Raw genomic sequence first — 25,116 nt, 5'->3', positions numbered from 1 at the left:
AACTTATTGTTATAGCTCTGCTCGTTAAACTCTATTGTTATTCAAGAATTTAATATTAGTTTTTCGAATGAATAAACTGTGAAGTAATATTACATGGCGCGCACAAGTCAAGCCGATAAACATAAGAATCGTGTCATCGTGTTACACGTATATGTTTGTGATGACAAAACAAAAACATAATATAAACGAGAACACCGATCTGTACAACCGACTTTAATATCACTAAAAAAGCGTTAAAAACGCGATAAAGTGATTATTGTTGCTGTAATGAGCAAAAGAGAAAAAGCGAGACGTTCGCCTGTCCTTCTTCCATCGAAATCGCAATTCGAGATCTCGCTGTGCGATTTAATCTAATTTCGATACTGATACCGCGATATTCGATACCGCGTTAAAAATTCGGAATCTCGCGAATCAGATACGGAGATTCAGCAAATCGATATTGTATACAACGCAAATTAATCTCTAAACTCCGGAAAAATCGGTCGCTGTTGCAAAGTTCGTTCGTTTCATCGTCGATATTTTGTTTCAGAAATCTTGAATCTTGTCACTATTTCTAACCGATGTCCACGATAAGCGAATCGCACATTAATTAATTAATTAATTTAGAGCTAATGTCAGCGTTTAATCTTATTGTTACAACAGTACGTGAGTTTATTTATTATAGACGCCGAATATCAGGCAATTTTAAATAAAATTCAGCTATTGTGTTTTTTTTATCGACTCGAAGTTAGATTACAACAATTGACACATTTCTCTTTTATAATACAGTAGCGGGAATAAAGCATTTCGTTTTACTGATGTATTCGCGGGTTACTTTTAAAAGAAATTTTATTTGTTAGAGACGTTGAATATAATTCGCCTTTGTCTAACAGTTACATTGAGTTACGTTCCATAAATTTTCATAAATCAGCATCCTGAGCAAATGCAAATTATGACCCTGACGACCCGTCGCGCGGTGAGGGCCATCCCGGCGATGCCGACGTGCGAGACGGCAGTTCGCCGACTCGTTGCGCGTCGGGTTGAGGTTAAGTTGGCGCGCGTTCCGCTCACGCTCAAATCAAATCGAACGTTTAAATCTCAAAATCGGTGCTCGCGGCCGAACGTGTTCAGATGGCACATAAGAAGAGGAAGCAACCGCGGATAATCGTCGTGTTCGTGCCATATGTACGTTTCTTATCGGATCACAAACCTCGTTTCTCGCTGACAAACAAAAAACATGTTTGATTTATATGTACTAAACACCTCTCTATATCATCGCGAGTATGTGTATACAAGTTTTTAAGTAGCGAAATCGAGACTCACACAAGGATATCGCTTCGAATTTCTTCTTTCATTATATACAAAGATAATATTTAAAAAAATGACAGTTGTTGATTAATATGACGAAACTTATCGTGACTTTTTCACCACAAAGATGTTAAAAAAAGTGTTCTCGGTATCGCGTGTATGATGAAAATTGCTCGCTATATGCTTACATAATTTGAGCAGTTTTTTTTTTAAAGCAGCCATCTAAAAGGATGATATTGCTTTCTTGTTTCAGGTATGTATTGTGCAGGTACGTTTTTTTTTAGAAGATAAAACAACGACGAACTTCGCGTTTTTTATTCGTCTCGCTGTTTCTGCACAAACTGCGCAAAGGATCTGCATCGTGTCGCACACACTTAGAATGTACAATGTGTCGCACGATGTATTGTTGTACATTTCGATTTTGTAAGTGGTAAGTGTTTGATAACGCGAAGACATTTGCATCGTCTGGTTTGTCGTTTGAATCTTCAAAAGCGTCGCTTCGAACGTACGATGTGTGACGCACAGTCAAATTAAATTCCGAAGTAAAATCTCGAAGTTCCTTTAACGAGTATTTGAGAACACAAAGACGTAAATATACAATAATCGAAAAACACAATCTCTCTCTCTCTCTCTCTCTCTCTCTAAATCAAATCAAAAGAAGAAAATCTGACAGTTTACTATTTATCCTTGTAATCAAGATGTATCAGAGATCGTCTCGTTATTCATGATCACTCTGATCGTAAATATTGCGATATCTAAATATTTTTCTTTTCTGTGCGAACACGAGAATGAAAATCGAGAGTCTCGTTAGAATTTATCGCGATATAATATTTGAAATCAAACAAAGATTTTCCCGTGAATCAGAGAGCGAGAGACGAAGCAATTTAAAACGAATCAGCGCAACGCGGTCGTTGCTTTTGTCGCGTCGGTATATAAAATTTTTCCTCGTATAAACAACGTTGTGCTCGTCGCACTATTTGCGACTTGCGCTATAAAATTAGGCGCAGTCGCAACAAGTACACGCAAAAGTCGAAACACACACGCGCGCGTGTACGTACAGCGCAGAACGTTTTTTTTTTTTTTTTTTTACGAACGTTTGTCGGAGTGAGCGCGGTTAGGAAAAGTGTCCTCCAAAATTGTCGAGGGCAAAATAACATTTTCAAAAATAACCACATCCCGCGTGTTCTGCAACATTTGTTTCGTTCATGAGAGAGAGGTTCAAAGCTCTCGTAACCTTCGCGTGTTAACCCACGCGTTTTCGACCGCTTATTTATCAATCGCAAATGGAGAATCCCCGATATTTTTGTATTGCGCTCTTCGTCAAGTTTGTCCGAACGGACATATCGTCGATATATCGCGATGAATCATTCAACAGGAGAGTGTGCATTATATATTTAACACAACTGTGTCGCTTAATTTATCGCTTGCGTGTGCGTGTGTGGAGCGTGTTAATATTTTCGCGCTTTCTCTTTGTTGAGAGAGAGAGAGAGAGAGAGAGAATATACATATATTTCAGTAAATATAGAAATTTCACGTATCTATCTTTTGTACTTTGGAGTTTAAGACATACATTTGTTTAATATATATATACATATATATATTTTTTAATATAGTAAATTTTCTCTGTGTTCTCACAAGAGAACGCAATGTGTATTCTTAAAGATTGATTTTAAACATTATTTTTATATCTAATGCGATATAAAAAAATAAGGGGAATATTTTTTAAATTCTAAAATAGCCTTGTATGTGATTTTAATATACTTATGAGAAAGAAAATTTTAGAGAGAAACAATTAACGTTGATAGTAGTCGCGAGTAGTTAAGTGAAAAGCAGTTGTAGACCACTGTGCGGTCTATTATAGTCTGCATAATTAATAAACCAGTCAGGCCAGTTTGCATGGATCGCCTCTCTCTCTCTCTCTCTCTCTCTCTTTGCATGGTTCTATTTCAACTAGTTGTGTACATCGTTACATTACTGGCTCCTCTCCAAACTATTGACCAAAACCAAGGTTTGATTCGCGTTTGGCTAACAATGACCGCTCAGGTTTAATTATCCATCGGTAAAACAGTTCGAGCAACAAACGGGCTAATATTCAAGATAATACCGATTGCTGATCAAATCATTCTCTGCATTAAAACTGAATTTGTACTTACAAACGAGAAACTCGCGCGTTTCTCGATTTCAAACAAGCGTGCGCGTCACACATAGTCGCGTTCATGCACACGAGTTATTTTCTCTTTCAGCAATATCTCGTTTATTGCGATAAAAAAAAAAAAATAAAAAAAAACAGTACGATACGCGATACGATACGTTCGCCGCCTATGTTCGCGGGATCGGTCTAATGTTATCTCTGATAAAGAAGCTTGTGGAGCGCTATCGCGCGCCTGTTTGGGAGCTGTAAAGATAAGATTTCTCGTGAATTTTTTCAATAATTAACGCATTTTTATTTTTCAAAGAAACTTAAAACAAGAAACGGTCTCGCGCAACGACACAAGTAGCGAGGTCGCCTTCGGTTAATTGAAAGTAATAATTTTTCTTGGTATGTTAATCGAACCAATTTACACTATTGCGACTTAACAGTGCGCGCGCGAAAAGAAAGAACTTATTCAATCTGTGCGCGATAGAATGTTTATTCCAGTTGTTATTATTGATATATAAGATTCGCTATAGATAGGAATCGGATTTTATTTTGTTATTTTTTACGGCCGCTGTTACAGCAACAATTGAATATTAAAACTCTTCGATGATGTAAAGAAATTTAATGTTATTCAAATTTTTTTTTTTATTATTATAAAAAGAAATAATTCTCTTATTGACCACTTGATTAATAAATATATTGTAGAGAGAGGGGGGCCATTATATATAAGAGATCAAGTTATTCTTATTATAATGACACACAAACATATTCTTCATATTGTCTAGTTTTTTTTTCTCGTGCTTTCTGTATAACATTTTTTTTTTGCATCGCATGCTGCTAGATGAAAATGTTGTTTATTTTCAACTGACATTAATGAATGTTCGCAATAATTGCGGTTCTATACATGATGTTATTATCTAAGATGATCAACAACCTTGATTTCGCAATCGTAGTCGTTTTCTTTTAAGGCTCTTTGACATCTGAGCGTCGAGTCCGATTTGACACTTATTAATCACATTAAACGGTATTGAGAGTGTTATTTTGTTTTGATACCGGATTTTTATACCGTTGACTGAAATTATTGCGGCGATGCCCGAAATATCGAGAGGTCGCCATCGATCTTATCACCGAACTGCTATTTTTTCCAAACAAGACGATGTAATCATACAGCGCGGATGTAAAAGCGGATGTTTAGCTAAGAGATATGATACAAAAATAGTGTTGAAAAAATTGACAAAATATATTCCTAAAAAAAAAAATAATTAAATATTAAAAATTGAGACAAGTAAGAAAAGATATTTTGCAAATTTTATTCAGCTGAAGTATTTATTCATATATTTGCAAACTGCAAAAAGATATTTTGTGAATACTTACTGCCATATCACGGGAAAGTTGCCTCGCGATTGGCCTCTCTTTCATTATTTGTGCTTGAAAATGTATTAAATATATTTCTCTATCAGTGCGAAAATATAAAATATTAGTTCTTTGATAGTTTTATTCCACATTTTATATTTTTTTACGAACTATAAAGACATATGTTCATATTGCAAATTTTGACTGGCAACAATATCTTATCCCTGACCACTCACAACGGTTTCATATTGATTCTATCAACATCGCGATATTAAATTTATTCGAAAAAGAAACAATTCGAAACTACACTCAAAAAATCACTCGATATTAGCAAAATTAGCCTTCCTGATAATACGAAACATATATATTAATCATGTGCAGAAGTGAGATCTCATTTGTATGAGCGTGTTCGAAACATTGTTAATTAGACAGAGAATTCGTTTAAGAATGTAACACATTAAAAAATGTTGGGGTTTTAGGACAAAATAAGATATAGAAATTATTTATCTTACTTGGAATACGATTTTATTGCGTTGTGACCTCGGGCAAGGCCGCGAAGCCGGCTCGAGAGCCTATCATCAGCATTTACCGCATAGGCAGTGTGAGAGAAAGAGAGCAGCTATTCACATCAGTTTTTCGCAATTCGCAACACGATTAGTGCAACCCAGTCGCTCGCACATCGCGTACTTGTTGTTATCATCAACGCGCTTGTAGCATTCCGTCGAGCAATCCGTCGTTGTTGCCGCCGTTTAGTCCGTCGTTCGTTGATTACGTCGTCTCTCGGTGCCGCCGTCGCGCGTGATCTTCAGTCTCGCGATCGCAAGTGTGTAAATCGCAACGAGAGAATCATCAACTCCTCGGCGCGAAAATCGTTCAAAGCTCAATTTCGTTCATTGAACTTTTCCCATTAAGCGCTGCTAAAAAAAAAGTGAAGTGTTTGATTCGCGGATCATCCCCCGCGCTTCCGATAAGATTATAACGCTGATATATTGTTAAAATATACCACGCGCTTGCTGGAAACCCGACACTTGGGTGAGTCGATCTGAGTGAGCGATGTTCTCTACGTCGCATTTACCACGTTATCGTGTAGCGAGCACCTGATTGTGTGGCGTTTTTACAGAAACGCGATTTTACAGAGAAGACGCCTCTCTTCCCGTTATCCTGCGCGCCGACGACGAGCCCGCCCAAAATAACCGTGACGTGTTACACTGTGTCGCACTGGCGGGAGAACATCGCACGCGCTTGATTTCTTTCTCGGCCGAAACGTTCTCGAAGTTTGAAAAAAAAAAAAAAAACGGAACACAACCATGAGTCTGGAGGTGATGTCAAACGCGGTAGGTTTTTTGATATTGCTATAGTAAATAAATCGTGGAAGAGAGAGATGATGGGAGATGCGAAAGAGAAAGTGTGAGTTTAGCTCGCGGCGCGAAATGTGCGCGATGTATAAAAGTAGAAACGTGTCGAAGTCGCGTAATCGAGTGTAAAGTGAAATTTTCGAAGAAGAGAACGATCAAGGTAACTCGAAAAATAACACAAATTTCCTAGAGATATTATTATTACAATGTTCAAAAAACTAAAAACGTGTCTCAAAGAATTTTTTTTTTCTCGTAAAAAATGCAACAATAATCGACGATAAAGCGAAGATAAACAAAGAATAATATAATGATAATGATACATTCTTAAGATATATTTTTTTTACACAGTAAGTCATTCGCGCATTATCGAGATTTTCATTTTTCTTTTTGCACTTCACACGCTTCTGACGTCTGAGAGACGCGTCTCTTTATTAATCTTTCACAGCCACGTGAAATAACCTAGTCGTTTTCTTCATCGCGCTCTTAGCGTCCAGTGATGTTAATATAACTGGTCAAACGTGTTCTGATATGCAACTCATATGATCATTGTGCGGCAATACGGATATTCAACATGATGTCATGTTTTCCGTGTAAAGCTCGGTTTGTTGGTGCGTAAGCTGTTGTTCGGACATGTTATAAAGCTTTTCTGATATCTAGTTGCGTGCACACATTACATCATATTTATTACATCTTTATTTATATTTTATTATCGAGAGTATCGATTACATATTTAAAGCCATTACGTTTACAAATTTATCCGAACGGTAGTGAATTTACTATTTGACCTGATTAAGGCGTATACCAGCTTTGAGATAACAAATTTAATTAATTAATTTTTATACAGCGTAAGAAGATTTTTTTGTGATATTTATTTAATCAAAACAATTCAACTTCACGTTATAAGATTGTTTCCATCGATTTTTATTTTAAAAGTTAGTAGCAATGTTTTCGCAAATACTCGAGTGTAGTATCTATCGTTCAACGTATATTCAGTATCTCTCCTATCTATCTCACACATATCGTGCGGTACTGATTATTCTTGATTTTGATGTTGGTCACATCAAAATGACGAAATATCTTCCGTCGTGAACGTGAAACGTCTCCGATTCAAGGTGAAATTAATGACGTTAATTTACGCAGTGAACTGTTCAAATAACAACCACAATATGATATTTACAGACAACATTTATCAGACGTGTGTGTGTCATTTTTGTTGCATCTTTTCGTCTTTTATTTAATAAATGACACATTGCATCAGCGCATAAATATTACCATAATGATTACGAAAATATAACTGATAGAGAACACGAGTATGATGGATAGTTTATTTGACTATTGGATTTTTCATTGACATTGAGATGCGCTTGGCGCCAAAGCCGCGGTGAAGGATAAAGTCTCGCCGATTTAATGATAGCATTCTCGGTAATAGCGATAACATACTTCACGATTGAGGTATAGCGGCAAGTCACTTCGCGTCAGTCCTATATACAATGTACTGCCGTATGAATCATTTAACTACCGAACGTTATGTAATGATCGACACATAGAAACTGCGATTATTCATTGTACGCGTACAAATGGGTCGTGCAGATAATCAACCGATTTTCAGAGATTCAGATTATCCAACGAACATCTACATCTCTTTATATGAAATTCTGTTTATCAGTCACGATAAAAAAAAAGAAAATTATTCCAACGTGAAAATAGGAAGGGAGAGAAGGACGAGAAAGTTTTTATGTTGTTTGTTCTGTGTGTTTTGTTTTATTTTTTTGTTTGCTCGCGACGCCTGTCGATAAACAGCGTGCAAAATTTTGACGCAACAAGTTGCACATGATGCAACGTATAGTTTAGAACCACAAGTTTTTGTTTGACTTTTTTCCAAGTATAAAAATATTTTTTATCACGTAAAATATAACTTGTATCATGCGACTGTCGTAACCGCGACGATGTGTTTATTTGCGTGTTTATTTTTACTTTTGCATCATATTTTTATATGATGCATATATCTATAGATTGCCGATAAATATTGATTACGCGGAAAATAATTATACATCACATTTACAATATGTATTATTTCATTTATGTTACATCTCTCTCTCGGCTGCAATTTTTTTATCAATATAGGTATATATTTTTTTGTATATTGTCTCGCTAATCGTTGATCCATTTATCAGTTTTCTTTAGTTTTTCCAATGAGTTATGCAAACTAAATACATGATTCAGTAAGTTTGATAGCTTACATAGACACTTAAAGACAACGTTCATATTTAGATCAAAAACTCAATATTCATGTTTGATTTACATTTTGTTTCTATATTCCTTCAATAAATCTCAAAGTTGCAAAACCTTTGTGCTAACAAGCACAAGATTTTTTATAAGCAGCCATATAAAATTAAAAAGAAACACATCAACCCAAAAACTTAGTCGAGAAACAAATTGAAACGAGATATTTTTGTATGTAATCGTTTTTTGCATATAATCATTCGACAAACATTAAGAAATCATAGACTAATAGTAATAGTTTGCAAACTAGTATATCTACATGTTTTTTTTTTTTTTTTTTTTTTGTATTAACTACGAACATTCATAACAATGACTTTGCAATGTATGAAGTACATATATTCAGTAATAACATACTTTATTGCATGTGTCTCTACTGTGCATGTAATCTATTTAAAAAAAATATTATCAAAGTGATACACGCGCAATGAATATGCAATGTAATCATTGTTCACGTCATAAATCTCCTTACTGGTGTCAAACATAATTTTAATGTGTTATTGCGATAATCTCATTTGTATATAGTAGATCAATTATTAAATCAATTATGTTTTTTTTTATTCTTATCAATAGTATAGCATTCTTATCAATAGTATAGTTAAAATTTCTTAATTTTTAAAATTCTTTCTTTCTATTTTATTTTTAAAAAGTTTTTAAAAGTCTCGATTCTATTTTGTAATGTTATTACACTGCGTTATTTTCGAAATCAATCGTTGCACGTCTAATCTACATTATAATCTGTGTTATACATTAACATGTTTGATATTTTAATTAAACAATGCGCGGCAGATATTCTTTTTTTTTTTTTTTTTATCTTTCGGGATCTTCCTTAGTGGCGCTATCTTTTGAAGCATTCTCATCGATTTGACGGTCGGTACTGCGTCGAGTCTATTACTCTCATCCTCGAATGGCCTTAAGATGGCGCCAGAATGCAGAAGTTAATGCAGAGTCCTGCATTTGCTTTTTTTCTTATTTTACTGCGACAGTCGCGCACAATAAATTCGCGATAAAATCCAACGCTCGATCATAATGCGATCACATTTTTTGATCTCGATCAATTTTGCGCATAACGTATTTGTTTCCCCTTATCGAACAAATAGTAAACGTCTCGTTCGCTACAGAGTATCGGGAATGTCTTCCATTCTACCTGTCGATCGGATCCTCCCTCAGATCGATCTGATGCGCCTTGACAAATTGCAGTAGCCTCGAGAGATAACAAACACAGATACACATCTCGGTTTAGTAGCGAAGGTGGTCTTGTATCACGTTCTTGTCAATGTGTCAAGCCTCGTTTCTACTCACGTAGACGTTAAAAACCGTTGTTTGCATTCGCAACATGCTGGAATATATTAATGGATTTCCAGCGCGTTTGAATTTTGCCGATCGAATGTGTGTTCGACCGCATATTTAACAAGAATATCTTTCAGTTTACGTTAAAAACCCGTCCTCTCCGTCGAGAGGAATCTAACTCTGTAGGTCGCAAAGAATCTCACATTGTTGGACCATGTACACGACAATAGAATTATAACAACAAGAGACTATTATTCATTTTTTTTTGAAGATTCGAGTCAAAGATATTGAAGGCTATTGAAAAATGATTGTAACAACGGGACGCGCTTTTTGACGGGCGGCTAAGATTGTCGTGAACAGGTTGTCGGCGTGTTTTTTCCGCGAACGCATAGGAATAGTTTTGCCTCCTCTTTCTCGGGTCTCTCTCGGAGAAATGTTACCGCCAGTGACTAATGACACTTATAGGTCCACGTGTGAAAGCACCGCGCGGAGAAAGGTAGGAGCATTAATTTACGGGATTCGAGCGAATTATCATTTATTTTCTTTACGTTAATCCCCGTGAAAAAACGAACGAGAAACCCAAACTATCCTTTGATATTCTCGGTAATGTTTTTACAACAGTTTGTAAAAAACGGTACGATAAATTTAATTTCGAGAAAAAAAAACTGAGAAAATAATATTTATTTATTTTTGTCTGTCTACTTTGATTTTACGAAAACCTTGTTTTCTAACTTTTAACGATCGCTTGTACATCGTCTTTGCGAAATAATTTTCAACGAGCAGCGCGTGCATTTATTATCTTTCACGATCGCGAACTTCCGCCCCGAAGGGGACGACGAGCGCGCTTTTAATAATACGCGCGTCTCAAGAGCGCCGCGAACGACGTGCGCGAGACAAACGCGGCGCGTCCTTACGGACTCATTAACGGTAGAGACACTGGCAATGATCGTCACCGGTAATTATCGTGACGGCCACGGAGACAAGCACGCTGCGTAAAAGCATGCGGCACGTAATGATACGCGCCGCGGTAAATCGGAGATTTTATCGGGCTGACGCAGCGGTGTCTCTTTCCGCCGATCGGCTGTCCGTTCGTGTTCGTTCGATTCCCCCTGTCGACCTGTCGACCTATCGAGGCTCTTCTGACTCGTATTCGGCTCGCCTTAACCTTCTATCGGCCGCATCCGGCTCGTTAACAATTCTTCCTTTTTTTTTTTCATAATCGACACCATTTAAAGTTCTGTGCTAAACAAAGTGCAACGAGTTTGCCGCCGTGATTCTTGGTCGATTTCGGCGTCGGACGATCCTTTTACGGACATCCAGATTCAAAAGGATGCCGTTCTCTTCATTTGTCAAGCGCTCTTCAGCCCTTTCTCGTGCCTTTTCTATGTACTCGTACGCGGGATAAAAAAAAAAGGCAAACCATCCCGTAGCTCTTTTCCCGGCTGCAGGTGTGTCTCCGGTTAACTACGCACCCCGCTTCGAAAGAGAACGAATTGTTTTTCTTGAAGAGAAGAGCGAAATTAATCCCTTTTTTGGCGCCTTGGTAATTGTTGACACAAGTGTTACGTACTTATAATTCATTGGATTCGTCAATTAAATCCATGACACGTGATTCCGCGAACATTTTATTGAGAATGACTCCAATATATCCGTTATTTCTAGACATGAAGATTCTAAAGTTTCTTTTATGTTTCATACAATTTGTGTCAAAAAAGAGAAACACAGACAGACGAACTGTGTGTATTACACAGACGTCCGACAATAATGTCTCCTTTGGGAAAAGTTTTCTTTCCTATTTTTTTTTTTTTTTTTTTTTTTGTTCCGTGTATCATTCGGGAAAAGATAGATACCGATTTCGTTTGATCGAGCGATTGCGCGCGGTTCTCTCGTCTCGCGAAGTGTCTTTGAAAATATTTTGACGTCGGGGAAGATCACCGTGTGATCGATGCCCGTTCCCTCTGGAGATTACATCGTGAATTGCAGTTTCTTCATATGGACGCGCACTGCATGGACTCCGGAGTTCTCCGGATACAAACAATTCTCACACAAACCGTGGCCATTCGACCGCGGCTGGTCGAAAGACCGTGCCATCTGCTTGGCTGATTTTATAACATCGCTAATATTTCTTGGAAAACTTAATGAAAAGAAAAACTCGAGAAATACACACACACACACACAACATGCAGTTGTAAATAATTGTCACGTTAAAAGTGAAAATTTATGACAGGATCAAAAAATCCGATATTTGTTTCTTGCTACATAGAAAAATATCTATCTGACATGAGTCGCGCGCAAACAATTAAAAAATCGCTTATTCTACTCGTCGGGAAAATTCATGTACGTCGCGAATAAACTCCGACAACAACGCTTCTGATAAAAAAAAAAAATAAATAAATAAATAAACTTTCAAGGTTAAGTTCCGGCGATTAGTTCCGATCGCACCTTTTAGGACCTTATTTGCATTAATGGCGGCTGTATCTGAACGAAGGCGTTCATCGTGAAATCGCCAGGCTCGGGACCGGTTTTCTTCCAAGCGTAATTATAAGGTTCGAACCAATCGCGCGGTATCTCGAAAAAATTCGGAGCCCATCGCCACCGCGGACGGCTTAACCGCAGCCGCCATTTTTCTTCCAACTTTTAAACCCTCCTGGCGAACACGCTCCTCGCGCGAATAAATAAAAATTCGCACATTTTACATACGAAAAGTATTGTACGTAAGTAGTAATTCATTCACGATAACAAACACACGCGCTCAATAATTTGGAGTAGACGTCGCGTGTGTTTTATCCAAACAATATCTTTATTGGTCATTTGAAGTGCGATAAAGACGCGCTTTAAGTAAACACGTCTTTGAATTGATCGCCATTTGTGAGACACGCAAGAGGAGAGCGTTTACTTATTTATTTTGTCGCGGCACAAACCGTAAATGTGTATTCGCAAAAATTGCAATGTAATCCCATTGTAAAGCAGTTCGATACGTGGTTTCTTGCTCGCGCGACCTGTGTTCTTCCGACGTAATTAAGCGATTTTATTTATGTTTGTTACGCTATTAAACTGGGGAAGGCGAGGCTTTCTCATCCGACGTGCGTCGCCGTTCGTCGTCTTAACATAGAAATAGCCGTGAACGATGAGCGGATGAAAAAAAAAAAAAAATAAATAAAAAAAAATAAAATAAAATAAAGCAACACGATCGATTCCCGTACGTCGATCGTGTAATATCTTTAGATTTTCAACATATAGAATTCAGGCGAGGCGTTTTCTCGACAACATTTGCGACGGCGCAAGTCCTACTGTTCCACGATAATAATCGAGTCCGAGTGACGTGATAATAATGGCAATTATCGGTCGCGGAAACGGATCTAACGCGCGGGAAAACGACGGGGCAAATAAAAGAGTACATGTTGATTCAATGGCCGCGGCGGAACGAAAGAAGCAGGGCGCGCAAAAAAGAAAATCATTCGGTTCATGTTCTTGCGACGATGACCGAGATTGGTTCCGCGCTTTCTTCGGCTTTATGCCGCGCATGGCAGATAAGGCACGCGCACAGGAAAAGCTCAGGGATGAAGATAAGGATTTTTCTAGTAAAACGAAAGGCCTTCCTCGCATGAAACCCGCGCAAAAGAATACACACGCGTGTGTGATAAATGATCTTCTTCAAACTAGCCCGGTGTTCTAGACCGCAAAACGCGGTCTTTCTTCTTAGAATGCCCTCGAATCCTGATCTTCTTTCGCCGACATAAAACTTCGGCGAAAGAGAAGTATTCCCCGTTCGATAATCACTTCACACAATTTTGCGCGCGCGCAAAAAATTACCGAACTGGTTCGGTAAGTTCAGTTCGTGGCGATTTTCAACAAATAGCAATTAAACTCGTTGAAGCATATCGGAGCTATTAACAATCTACATAACATTTTTTAGAAATGTTAGAATTATGTGAGAATGTATAGGAGTAAATATAAAGAAAACTGTCAGGTTAGCAGTTTACAGTATTTTATTTCTATATATGTAAAATAAACTGACAACAACTTTATGTTACTTTCATTGAAACACAATGAAATATAAGTTTGCAAAACAACATTAGAATACTAACGTTAGTGAAAAATTAATGATCGATATGTAGGTAACATGCTAGCAAAATTAAATGTTCGTTAATTCATCAAAGGTTAATCAAGATCGCGAAACGAGCACTTAATCACTTTTAAAATCACATGTGAACGATGGTTCGTTAATAGTTAATTAACATACTCGCGTAAATAACGCGTCACACATCATCGTCATAGATTGGACAAAAAAAATCTCATTAAACACTGACAAGTAGTTATATTTTATATCCATGTTTTTTTTGCTAATTACGTGTTCTGAAAACGTGTAAACGGAATTTTTTCAATTTCACGTGAATGGATTATAAGTTAATGAGCCTGAATAATATATATATAACATGATATATAACGTCAGCACGCGATTGATCATTATCTAATAGTGCGTGAAAATGGTATTCTCGTCGGGCATGATAAGGAACATTGCGTACTATTTTATAATTAGCGCGTTTCTCGTTACACACATTGTGTGTTTACGCGATACGCACATTGCAATTTACGCACACCCGACACTTTTCTTATTAATCTCTAAGAAGTCCATTTGTTTTGACGCATTGTCAGCTTTGACAAACGACTGTCTTACATTCTAATTTAGCGAACACAGACGTGCTTATTCATTATAATTATACGTTTGTTTTAACCTTATCGTAAGCGTATACGCATTTATTCAGTTTTGCTTGTAGAAAAAATATTTTCTTATTTCTTTTGTCACGAGAGTGCGTGTCGATTATTAAATATATATCGATCAATAATAATATAATAGATTATTTTTACAGAACTATTGTTACTACATGACAACACGCGTATAAAAATAATTATCCACGATGTCGCAATTCGCTTCAATTTTTTATCAAAATCAATAAATTCACGAAGAGAGAGTAATGGATCAAACGAAACAAAAACTCTTATCGCGAATAAATTTCTTTTTCTTGGAACATTCGCACGCTTATTTGACTCATACCTTGCGGTAAATAACGCGAGAGATAAGAAATATACGCTTATAATTTTTTGAGATATTTTATCTCTTTTTAAAAAAAAGTTCGTAGTTTACCTTTCTATCCTATTATTTCTCTTATACATTTATATTCGTCTTGAATTACGTGCATTTGAGTTGTGATGTACGTACTCTCTCTTTCTCTCTTTCTCTCTCTCTCTCTCTGTCGTTTTCGAGTACAAGCGCAAGAAGCGGCAAATGCAAAATACGTGGGCTTGGCATCGTATCGTGGGGTTCGCGGCTCCGGGGTTGAGGAGGGAGAGTGTACGCCCCTGATGGGGTGAACGATCGTGAGGGCACACCGTCGGCGTTCCCTTTGTACACGCACCGCTCCCCTCTCTCTTTTCCATCTCCATTCTCCCTCCGCCTTCCCGTTCTCCTCTTGTCGACTGGTATTCTCCGCGATATATCCCGCAACATAAATACGCGTCTCTCCCTCCGCAATTCTCCATCCCCTCTTTCCTCTCTCCACCCATAACCCTCCGCTAGACTCTCCTGCCCCGGTCGGAGTTGCGTGGATATACATTATACGAATTACATTGATGATATGTCGATGGGACACGAGATAGGGGGCGCTTTAGCTGCACCGATAGCGCCGGAACTATTTTTCATGCTGCCCTCCCTCTCGCCCTTTCGCTCTTGGGGTCTTACGTCGTGATCGTTTGTTTCTTTTTTTCCGTTTCGCGCGAAAGAAGAAAATAACGTGGCTATGGCGGTCTTGATTATGATGCAAATGATCGCATTTCATCAGGACTCACGCGAGCGCTAAAGTCTCTCTTGCGCAATTTGTTACTCGCTCGTTCGTTCAAGGCGAACTGTGATAGTGGGTTTCATTGCACTTATATATTTTACGTTCAATTTGATAGAATTTGTAAATTACAGTGATCTATGCAAATCAAAAGTCACTGTTACGGTGTCAATTTTTTTTTGTTGCTGTTTGCCCGGTAAAAAAGATTATTTTTTTTGTATCGAAACCAGACAGGAAATAGTTTAAGTAAAGTCACGATATCTATTCGCGGAGTTGTGCGTAACCGGTTTGTTGTTAAAAGTTTAATGAGGTTCGTGTAATTAGCATTTTTCCGCAACACGAGTGCAACGAACGCTCCGCTCTACGCGTGAATGACTTTATTAACCAAAAAGTTTAATAGGACATTATTATATGAAACAATGGAAAAATGTACGAATTTTTCACACGATTTCTAGTTCGCCATCTAATTAAAAAACAAATGCGTTTTTTTTTTTTACTCGAGCGTTTCCTTTTCTCAGCGGAAGGCAGTGACGCGCGTAAACTAATTTCTTTCCTAGCTATATAGATCATGCGTCGTGAATGTACTTTTGATTATTCGGTCAAACAAATATTTGTCTACATGTAACCGCCGCCATTGCGATGTAACATTGATCGTGGGAGAAAGCGGATTATGACTCCACGCCGGGTAATTCTAAAGCCAACTCTCCCTTTCGGAAGAAGCCTTCAAGGGTTCTCCTGTGAGTGACGTTAAGCTCTACCCTTGCGTCTTAAAACTTTGCCCGTAATTAAAAATCTCCCTTCTTTTCACCTTTTTTTTTTTTATGTTCATTCATTACGTTAGCTCGCTTACAACATTGTTTTAGCTACATTTACGCACTTCAAACTTAATTATATTCACGAGATTACAATCACGTGATTAGCTTAAAAAATATTGTCATTCTTCTTTCTGTTCCCTTAATCTCGAATCTACTTAATGTTTTCTAATTGATCCGGTCGTAAGTTTTTTTCTGCAGTTATTTTCGAAAACAATTTGTATATACACTTGCATTTTAATTTTAATATTGTAACAATTATATTTTGGTATAAAAATTCGATTCTTTTCTAATAATCGAGTAATGTAGAAAAGCAATATTGGTGTCCATCGATTATATTGTATATCTATTCGAAAAATATTGCCTATATACACATATTGTATGTTTGAGGTACGTTTTGGTAGACCGATCGTTGCTCACGGCAAGACAAGCGTCCCCTAGGATACGCTTCCCCCTCTCCTCCCGTCCCAGATCCCACAGGATCATTAATCAAATTCCCCTTTAGCCTCGCTTCCCCCTTTATCCCCGCCTTGACCGAAGGCTCGGCCGCCATTACTGTGCGGCTGCATGCACAACGCACTAATTAAAACCAGGAAATTAATGTTTTATTTCTTTGCGCATCTATATATATATGAACTCACTCGATACTCAATACGCGCATCGCGCTTGGAAAAATTTATTTGTAACATAAAAGGTGAGGAAATGATCTAATTTTCTGTTTCTGGCTACAGAAGAGGAAACGGACAAGAGAATTTCGATATTCTTTCGAGAGGAGAAAATTTTTGAAATCTTTTTTCGCGGTGCGTAGTTGCTAAAAACAATCTCTCTGATATTCAAGAAACACGTAGATAGACACGTACTGTGTACTATTTTCGAAAGGACCGCCTGTGAGATCTATTAGTGAATGGATCCGATATTTTCTAGTAAAACCACAAGTGTCCAAATTTTACTACAAATGCGGAAACACGGAATAATTAATGAATGTTTGCGCCGGTTTTTGATTTGTGTATTTCCGCACTTTGTAAATGCTGAAAAGATCTACAGTCAATTTGAAAGAGTCTCTTATTGGAACGGACGTTTCTTTCTTATTATTCTTTAGAAAAAGAAAGTGCGTGGTTACCAAAAACGATCTCTCTAGTATTCGAGAGACACATAAATAGAAATGTATTGTGTCTATGCTATTTTCGAAAGGACCGCCTGTGGGATCCATCAGTAAACCGGTATTTTGTGTAAACCACAAGTGTCCAAATTTCACTACAAATGCGAAAACACAAAATAATTAATGATTGTTTGTGCCGTTTTTGTGCATTTTCGCACTTTGTAAGTGCTGGAAAGATCTACAGTCAATTTGAAAGAGTCTTTTATCGGAACGGATGTTCTTTCTTGTTATTTAGAAAAAAATGTCTACAACTAAATAAGACCAAACACCCTTCAATTCAGCGAGTCGCTGAAAAAAATGTCATTCAATAGTTTTCAAATATTCAAACAAATCAGATTCTTGAGCTAAAAACTGTCAATCAAGATTTCCGGTTTTTATCCAAATGTTTATTATTATGCTAACAATAAATAAACATTGTCTTTTTTTACTAGAAATTTTCTACGTCCAAATTTTCGTAGATCTTAAGTGAAAGATTTGTCGAATAAAACCTTATTCAATATACAGCGCCAAAGAGAATATTTTTTTTTTCATTTTATTCGTTTTAAGATTTGTGGAAATTTCATAAAATTTTTTAACAAAAACGAGAGATTAGAGTTGCTTATGAAATAATGAAAACCCTGTATTTCTCTGTCGCTTGTGCGAAAACAAAAAAAAAAAAAAAGGATGGCGTCGCTACGCTCTACAGAAAGAAGCAAAAGGGTCGCGTGAAAATTGCGGATAATAAACCTTTTAACCTTAACGGTATAAAAACGTCATTAAGTCTATTTGTCAGTCTATTTGTCATCCATAGTCAGAAAGATTTCCATGTCATTGGATTAGAATTATTGTGTATCAATCAATAGAAGAATGCTGAAATTGTTGTAATGTGTGATCTTAGTACAAGATTATCCCGAAAAAGTTGAGATTTTTTTATGTTTCCAACGGGATCTCTTTCAAAGCGGATATGTATTCACAAACTCACGTACAAACACTATTAACTTAATTATCGACTTTTCCAGTCTCTTTGTGTTTTTTCTACTTCTTTTTTTTTTTTTACAAAATTTGTGTGTCGATTTGTAGAAATATTTAAAAGCTGAATATTTGCAACTTGAATTGTTTTCTTAAAGAAAAAAATTATGATAATTTCTATTATTATTATTATTATTATTATTATTATTATTATTATTATTATTATTATTATTATTTGTTTTGGCGCACAGTTTGAACAAACAATTGAGACAAGTGAGACGAACAAAATGTATATTGACGTCAATATAGTAGCCGCTTATTAACAATTTTTCGCAGTCGAGAAACAAGCGTGAATCGGGACAAGTTCGCCAAGCAGCTCGCATGGCGAACTCTAGAAAGCCGCACTGTCACGTTTCGGCGACATTGGGTTTGTTTGACAAAGAAAGCGCACCCGCAAAGAAAGCCGCCTCCGCAAATACAGACCATTGTGTTTCTCATTATGCCAATTTGACGGCTTACCGCTTTTTTGCGATATCGCCGTTAGTGCGCGGCAATTGGCCGGCCGGTTTCAGCTCACACAGAACGAATTAAGTTTCCACGAACGAACTTTAATTATCTTTGTTTTGACAATTAAGTTCGGTTTTAATTGTCGTGATACTTTTGCAAATGTATATCTATACACGGTCAACGTGAAAACGTTCGTCAAGCTCTACTTCTTCGCCGCGATCTCGGCGCAAAGAAGTCTTTGGTTAAGTTTTTGCGTAACGCGCTGCGCGAACTACAATTATATATTGCCGCGCGCGATCGAACGTGTCGATGTTCAGCTGTAATTAACTCAGATCCGCGGATAGCCGCGAGCGAAGATTCGTCGTCTTATCGGCGAGAATCGCGGAATAAACGCGGGAAAATCTTTGCACCTGTTACGATTCTGCGAAAGAAACAACGCGCTTTTTTCCTCGATAAAATACGCAAAGATTGTGATTGCGATTGTCCTCCGAAGAGTATCGAAACCGCTTTGCCGCGATGATCGGCGACACCGCCGCGATTCGATCGGAGAGACAGGCCGCGATAGTAGATAAACGGTGATCGATCATTACTAGCCTACCCCCGTGTAATTACTGATCTTCAGATATATCTTTCGCTTCTGCGTGATCGTTTTCTGCGACGGCTCGATCTCACTATGTTTCTCCGATCCGACTCCGGCTTATCCGTCTATATACATATATATGTCGACATTTCAGAATATCAATCGTGTACGATGAGGCAACACGCTCTATTCTTAGAAATTACATAATCACGCGATACCCAAGTGATTTCCGAATTTTTTAATGCGCGTGACAAATATTATATCACGATCCCGACTTTGTAATCTTTTATAACAGTTTCTCGTTCACAATACGGGGGGAGTGCGGGGGGGGGGGGTGAAGGGGGTATATATCACAATAGCCGGTCGGTCTCATTGGAGATCGGTTCTCGATCGGGCGGTCGCGATTCTTTTCTTTGGGTCCGAGTCCGGCCCGCGGTCGTGTGAATCGAATAGAAATCGAGGGCGTCGATATCGGAGCGAGCGAGCCGCGCTGCATCGTGCGCATCGCGGCGCGGCGCTGCGCCGAATAAAACGTGGGCCGAGCGAGAGGTAAACTCTCTTGATCGCAACCCGGAGCCCAGCTGTGGGCGCGGCGCGGATTCCCGCTGTGTCTCTCCAACATGGCCGACGTCATATATGCACACCCACGCTGGGTTGTGGTGTGTCCCTCTACCTCCCGCGCCGATATATGCCGGCCTGTCTCTCCCTCTCTCTTCCCTTCTCGATTCTCGCCGCATCGAATTACACGGTCGGCGAAGTAATTTACAAAGCTACGCCCGCGAAGAGCACGCCGCGCCGCACGGAATCGGATCCGTTACATCCCTTCGCAGCGGCGGCGGCGGCGGCGGCCGCAAATTCGCGATCGCCGATAACGATACCGGGGAGATTAATGGCGCCGCGCCGCGGCCCCTTTGTCTTTGTGCCGGCTGGGGCACAAAAGTAGTCGCGGGACCCCCTGATTAATTAGGAACACGAGCGGGCGCGGTAATGGCTCGTGGAACGGGGGAAGAGGGGGAGGAGGAGAGAGATTTCGCGATCGCGCGCGGGGAAATCACGTCACTCGCTGCTTTCTCTATACTCGTCTCTCTGCGAACGCATGAGTAATAGTTGCATTACGAACACACGTTTGCGTATTACACACATAATTAATATTTATATTACGCAGATTATCGTAAGCGTGTGCGAGATTTGTGGATAAAATTTATTTACACGTACCGAAAACTAGAATTAGAAATTGTTTCGCTACTACAATTTTTGTCAAACTGACGCAAATTTTTTTATATTTACGACAGCTGAAAAGTATCCTATCGGCCGTTATCAAAGGGTGCATTGTAAGATATTTTTGTAATAACTCTTCTTTGAAATGTCCCGGTCTTTTCGAGACATGTAAGCTCTCTTTCTCTCTCTCTGTTTGTCGAGAGACTTCTCAGTGAAAGGAAATGGGAAAAATGATTCTCTGAATAATGAAGGGACTATTCCGAAGGGGGGGGGGCACTAAACAGATCGGAGTTGCTGCGCTTGTACAATGGCGACGGAATCAAATCTAATCGCTTCCTGATTCAATTGTCTATTCAGACATTACGCGAAGAGACGTTCTCGCGTCCCCCGTGTCTCTTCTTCTAAACGTTTTTAAGTCCGGGTTTTCTTCCTCTTCGCGAACGTCGCAACTTACGATGTATGAATACAGCGAGGTATTCCTGTCTCTCGCTTCGACAAGAATCAAGTCGTTTAACCTACGTGCGCGCCGCTGACGAAGCGAAAACTATTGCTACAGTTTCAAGTATCGGTGCCGTCCACGTGAGAGCGTCGTAACGAGCGCTCGAAACACAATGGAAAATAGCTGCGAAGAGCAATAAAATGGCCGTTGCGCCCCAAACACGCATTCGCGCGAACTACATATAATTGACGCGGAAGTTCCGCGGAAAGTCCGCGTCCATACCGTTTGGTTCGAAGACGCGGTAGAACTCACGTGTGTCCCGCTACATAGACGTTCAATCCGCAAACATGGCGGCTCGAGCGCGTTACGGTCCGGCGCGCGTTTATCGGTAAACGGGGAAACGCGACGAAGAAACGGGCAACAATTACAGCAACGGCTGATTTTGATTGATAAAAAGTGCAATTTTTTGTATAAATTGTTACACAATTTTCCGCTTCTTGACGGATGCAACAATTCAATAAAAAAAAAACAATTGTTGCAGTAAGTGTAACAAAAACACTATTTTCATATATTGTGGAAACGAAAGAGACAACTCAATTTATAAAATATTATAATAAATTGATTTAATAACATTGATAATATAAAAAATTGTTTCGGAAAAAAGATCAACGTCCGTCTCACAACGGACTTTACGCCATTGTTACACGTATCACAATGATGGTTTTTTTGTTGTTGTTTTTTTTTTTTTTTGGTTGTTTTTCAAGACAACCAAATTTAAGACAACAATTTTCTCACGGTAATTATGCAAGTTGAGACACGTAAGTTGGCCTCGCTCCGAACATGTTAATCATTCGACCAGGCACGGCGTCGCGAGCGCCGGAGGGGGGAGAGTTTTAGATTGGCGAGGAAAATCCGTAGATTGGTTAACGAGGCTCAGTACGAACTCGGCGAAATTGGCTCGATTAAAACCCACGGGGCAGCTGCCCCGAGGATTGTGCCCCGTCATGTGATTGGTCCCTTCTCCCAGGTCCCTTTCTTCGATCTCCTTCATTTCGAGATGCATCGATACTCGGCCATCATTAATCATGCACTTTTGTACACACTCGTCGATGGGACTCCCTGCGAGGGACACTCCGAGACGCAACAAAAATGAAACTCGAGAAGAGTCCGAAAGACTACGGGGGCCCCGGTGTGGAATGGCGATCGAGGCCAGATGTTATTAACTTACATAAAATAAACATAAACGAAAGCCGCGTGTGCGCACGCGGGCATTATTCCGTCGTCCGGAGTATCGGAATATTAATCGTACGACTTTTTAAACGGGGGGGGGGAGGTGGTAGGGGGTAACAATATTATGATTGCTTCGAGAAAAAATTTCGTTTTCATTACCGGTCGCAAAGACGGCATCGTAAAATTCAATGAGTCCTGGTATGTATGTACGTATGCTAATCCAATGAAATTGATTTTACTTTTATACAGTCTCTCTCTCTCTCTCTCTCTCTCTCTCTCTGCGATGTCTGTCTGTGTGCGCCGCGGACACTTTATTTTCCTTCGAGCGCCGTCATCTGCCTTTGTTTTAATCAAGAGTTGACACCTGGTCCGAGCATTTAAAATTACTTTTGTCATTTTTATAATCAAATAAAACACACACGCGGAAACAGCTATATAAAAGCGATATAAGTCCTACTTATTTCTGCGAATGTTAATTCGGGGGTGAGGATAAGACGAGAGAGAAACTTCGCCCGTATATTCTCCGCGTAAACATTTAATTTGCATTTAAAACGAAACCCGCATACATTCCGCTTCTTCAGGCGTGTAAATAGATAAGAAAAAAAAAAAAAAACAAAAAAAAGAATCTCACAATGTATGTGTGCGCACACTTTATTTGAAAAGATCATTACTCTCTTTCTCTCTTAACTACAATGTAGCGAAACAACAAGTAATTATCGTCGCTGCGTCTCGCGTATTGAGAGGAAAATTAAATTAATTGTTCGCGATTAATGTTTGTTTGTTTGTTTGTTTTTTTTTTTTACAATATCAGTAATAAACACTACCGTTTCTGTATTTTTAACATCCAGGATATGGATCTCATCGAGGTTCTGTGGAAGCAGGATGTGGATTTGGGATTCACTCTGGTGGAACCGACGCCTACCAAAAAACCGTCTACATCCGAAAAAGAATCGGCGGATGAAATCGAGAAGCTGAAGGCCTTGGAAGCTATTAACTCCGCCAATCAAAAGGTATGAGAAAAAAAAAAAAAAAAAAAAAAACTTCTTTATATTCTTCTTCCCCTCTTTCTTCTCTCTTTCGTCTCTATTGACACGTTTTATACCGTTCGAATTTCTCTGCATTATTTGTTCATTTTGAGCCAAATCACGTAATACGCGTTACGCGATTTCTCGTTCGATCTCAAAACGCGATTTGAGACAATCGCGCCGATGGCTGTAACGAGCAATTGTTTATCAACGGGAATGCGGCGCTTTCTGCTTTCACGCACAAGCATGAAGGAAGCGTTTTGCTGCTCTTTTACTCGGACTCAATTTAAACGTTCGTTTCTCCGCAATGATGTCTTCCTGCGTCCCCCGGGGGATTATATCGGTAGATAGAAAGCTTCGCAAAGTAACGCGCACCTGTACGTCACGCGGAATAGTTTGCGCGACGTCGCGCATTTTCCGTCCTGCCTCTCCTTCTGGCATAAATCGCCGACCAATAAATTGCGAATACAGGAAGCGACAATTCTCTTCGACGCTTTGAGAGAAAAACGACGACTTCCGGGCATTTGCGCGGCACTTACGCCAAAAGAGCATTTTGCATCGTTGTTTATATTTCATCCTCCGCGGTTTTTAATCATCATTTGGAACTCGACGTCGTTGACGTCGTTTCGAGAAAAAACACACACGAGCGTTTTTTTTTTTTTTTTTTTTTATTTTTTATTTCAACAAAGACATTAGCTAATTGACTCACCGCTAATGTAAACACACACGGCAGAATGTTACGTGTAGATACGCTCCTATCGATCGGTCAAATCGACGATAAGATACGTCGGTACAAAAGTGATGCCACTCTCGCTCCGAACGGCAGTGGAATTTGGCTCTCGGGGTGGTTATCTTCTCGGCATCTCATCATCGTGCGCCAAGCGGATCGAGCAATGCGCGCGCGCCGCTCATCGGGCCTCGATCGCGCATTCTTCGCAAACTTTGCGCGATTTTCTAGCGCGTGCCCGTGCTCTGTACCAGCTCGTAATCGCTCGTAGATGATCGATTTGAGAGAGACACTAAGCCGGTCTCTACCACGTTCGGCGAACCCGAAAAGAGCTTAGGAAATCAGCCCACGCGCTTTCGAACGCGATCTCGAACCGATATTTCTCGATCCTTGCCCGTATCCGCCGCATCGATCTTGTCTTTCCTAAGGTTAGAACACGCCCAGACCGAGATAAGGCTCGCTTTGTCTCACGGTGGTTCTTGCCTCCGCGTCCTCCCGTGAGAGGAAAAACAAGAATAGGTGCAGTTTCGTAGGACAACATCGCGTTATGACGCGATGTTTCCTTTGGGAAAAGTCGATGTTATCACGCTTTTCGCTACTGCTTGAAGTAATATTTTAATTGTTTTAAACGTAACAAAAAAAAATTCTTAAACTTTTGTTCTTGAATTTTTGTTTTTAACCAAGTGATTGGAATCGAAACCTTCACCGAAAAAAATTATATTCTCGTAAGTAGAAGATTTTATACTTAAAAAATCTTGTTAAAGATTTTAGATGATATTCTTCTGAAATTAAGAATATATTCTTTATTTAAGAATATAGTCTTTTTCGATAGTGAGATATATATGTTTTTCTATAGAGGCTTTTTATATTCTAATCAGTATATATTCTTATCAATATTACTAATTAGAGGATTTTCCTCTTAAAATAAGAAA

At 38.9% G+C, this 25,116-nt stretch overlaps 1 protein-coding gene across 8 annotated transcripts in view; it reads left to right on the top strand.

The window, feature by feature from the left end:
- The first annotated feature begins 1,040 nt into the window (after positions 1-1,040).
- Positions 1,041-25,116, top strand: part of LOC109857031 (segmentation protein cap'n'collar) — an 89,797-nt gene continuing 65,721 nt past the window's right edge. Inside the window, exons 1-3 of one of the 8 annotated variants that reach the window (XM_020432889.1) lie at positions 1,041-1,164; positions 1,541-1,555; positions 23,281-23,442. In XM_020432889.1, the coding sequence (XP_020288478.1) occupies positions 1,111-1,164; positions 1,541-1,555; positions 23,281-23,442 (231 nt within the window). In that variant the 5' untranslated portion in view covers positions 1,041-1,110. The other 7 variants (XM_020432888.1, XM_020432894.1, XM_020432892.1 and 4 more) reach the window with 7 other exon arrangements.

Source organism: Pseudomyrmex gracilis, unplaced genomic scaffold, assembly GCF_002006095.1.
Source record: "Pseudomyrmex gracilis isolate BER0280 unplaced genomic scaffold, ASM200609v1 scaffold_140, whole genome shotgun sequence".
Taxonomy (NCBI): Eukaryota; Metazoa; Arthropoda; class Insecta; order Hymenoptera; family Formicidae; genus Pseudomyrmex; species Pseudomyrmex gracilis.
The sequence above is the reverse complement of the archived record's forward strand: the minus strand, read 5'-3'. Positions and strand labels throughout refer to the sequence as shown.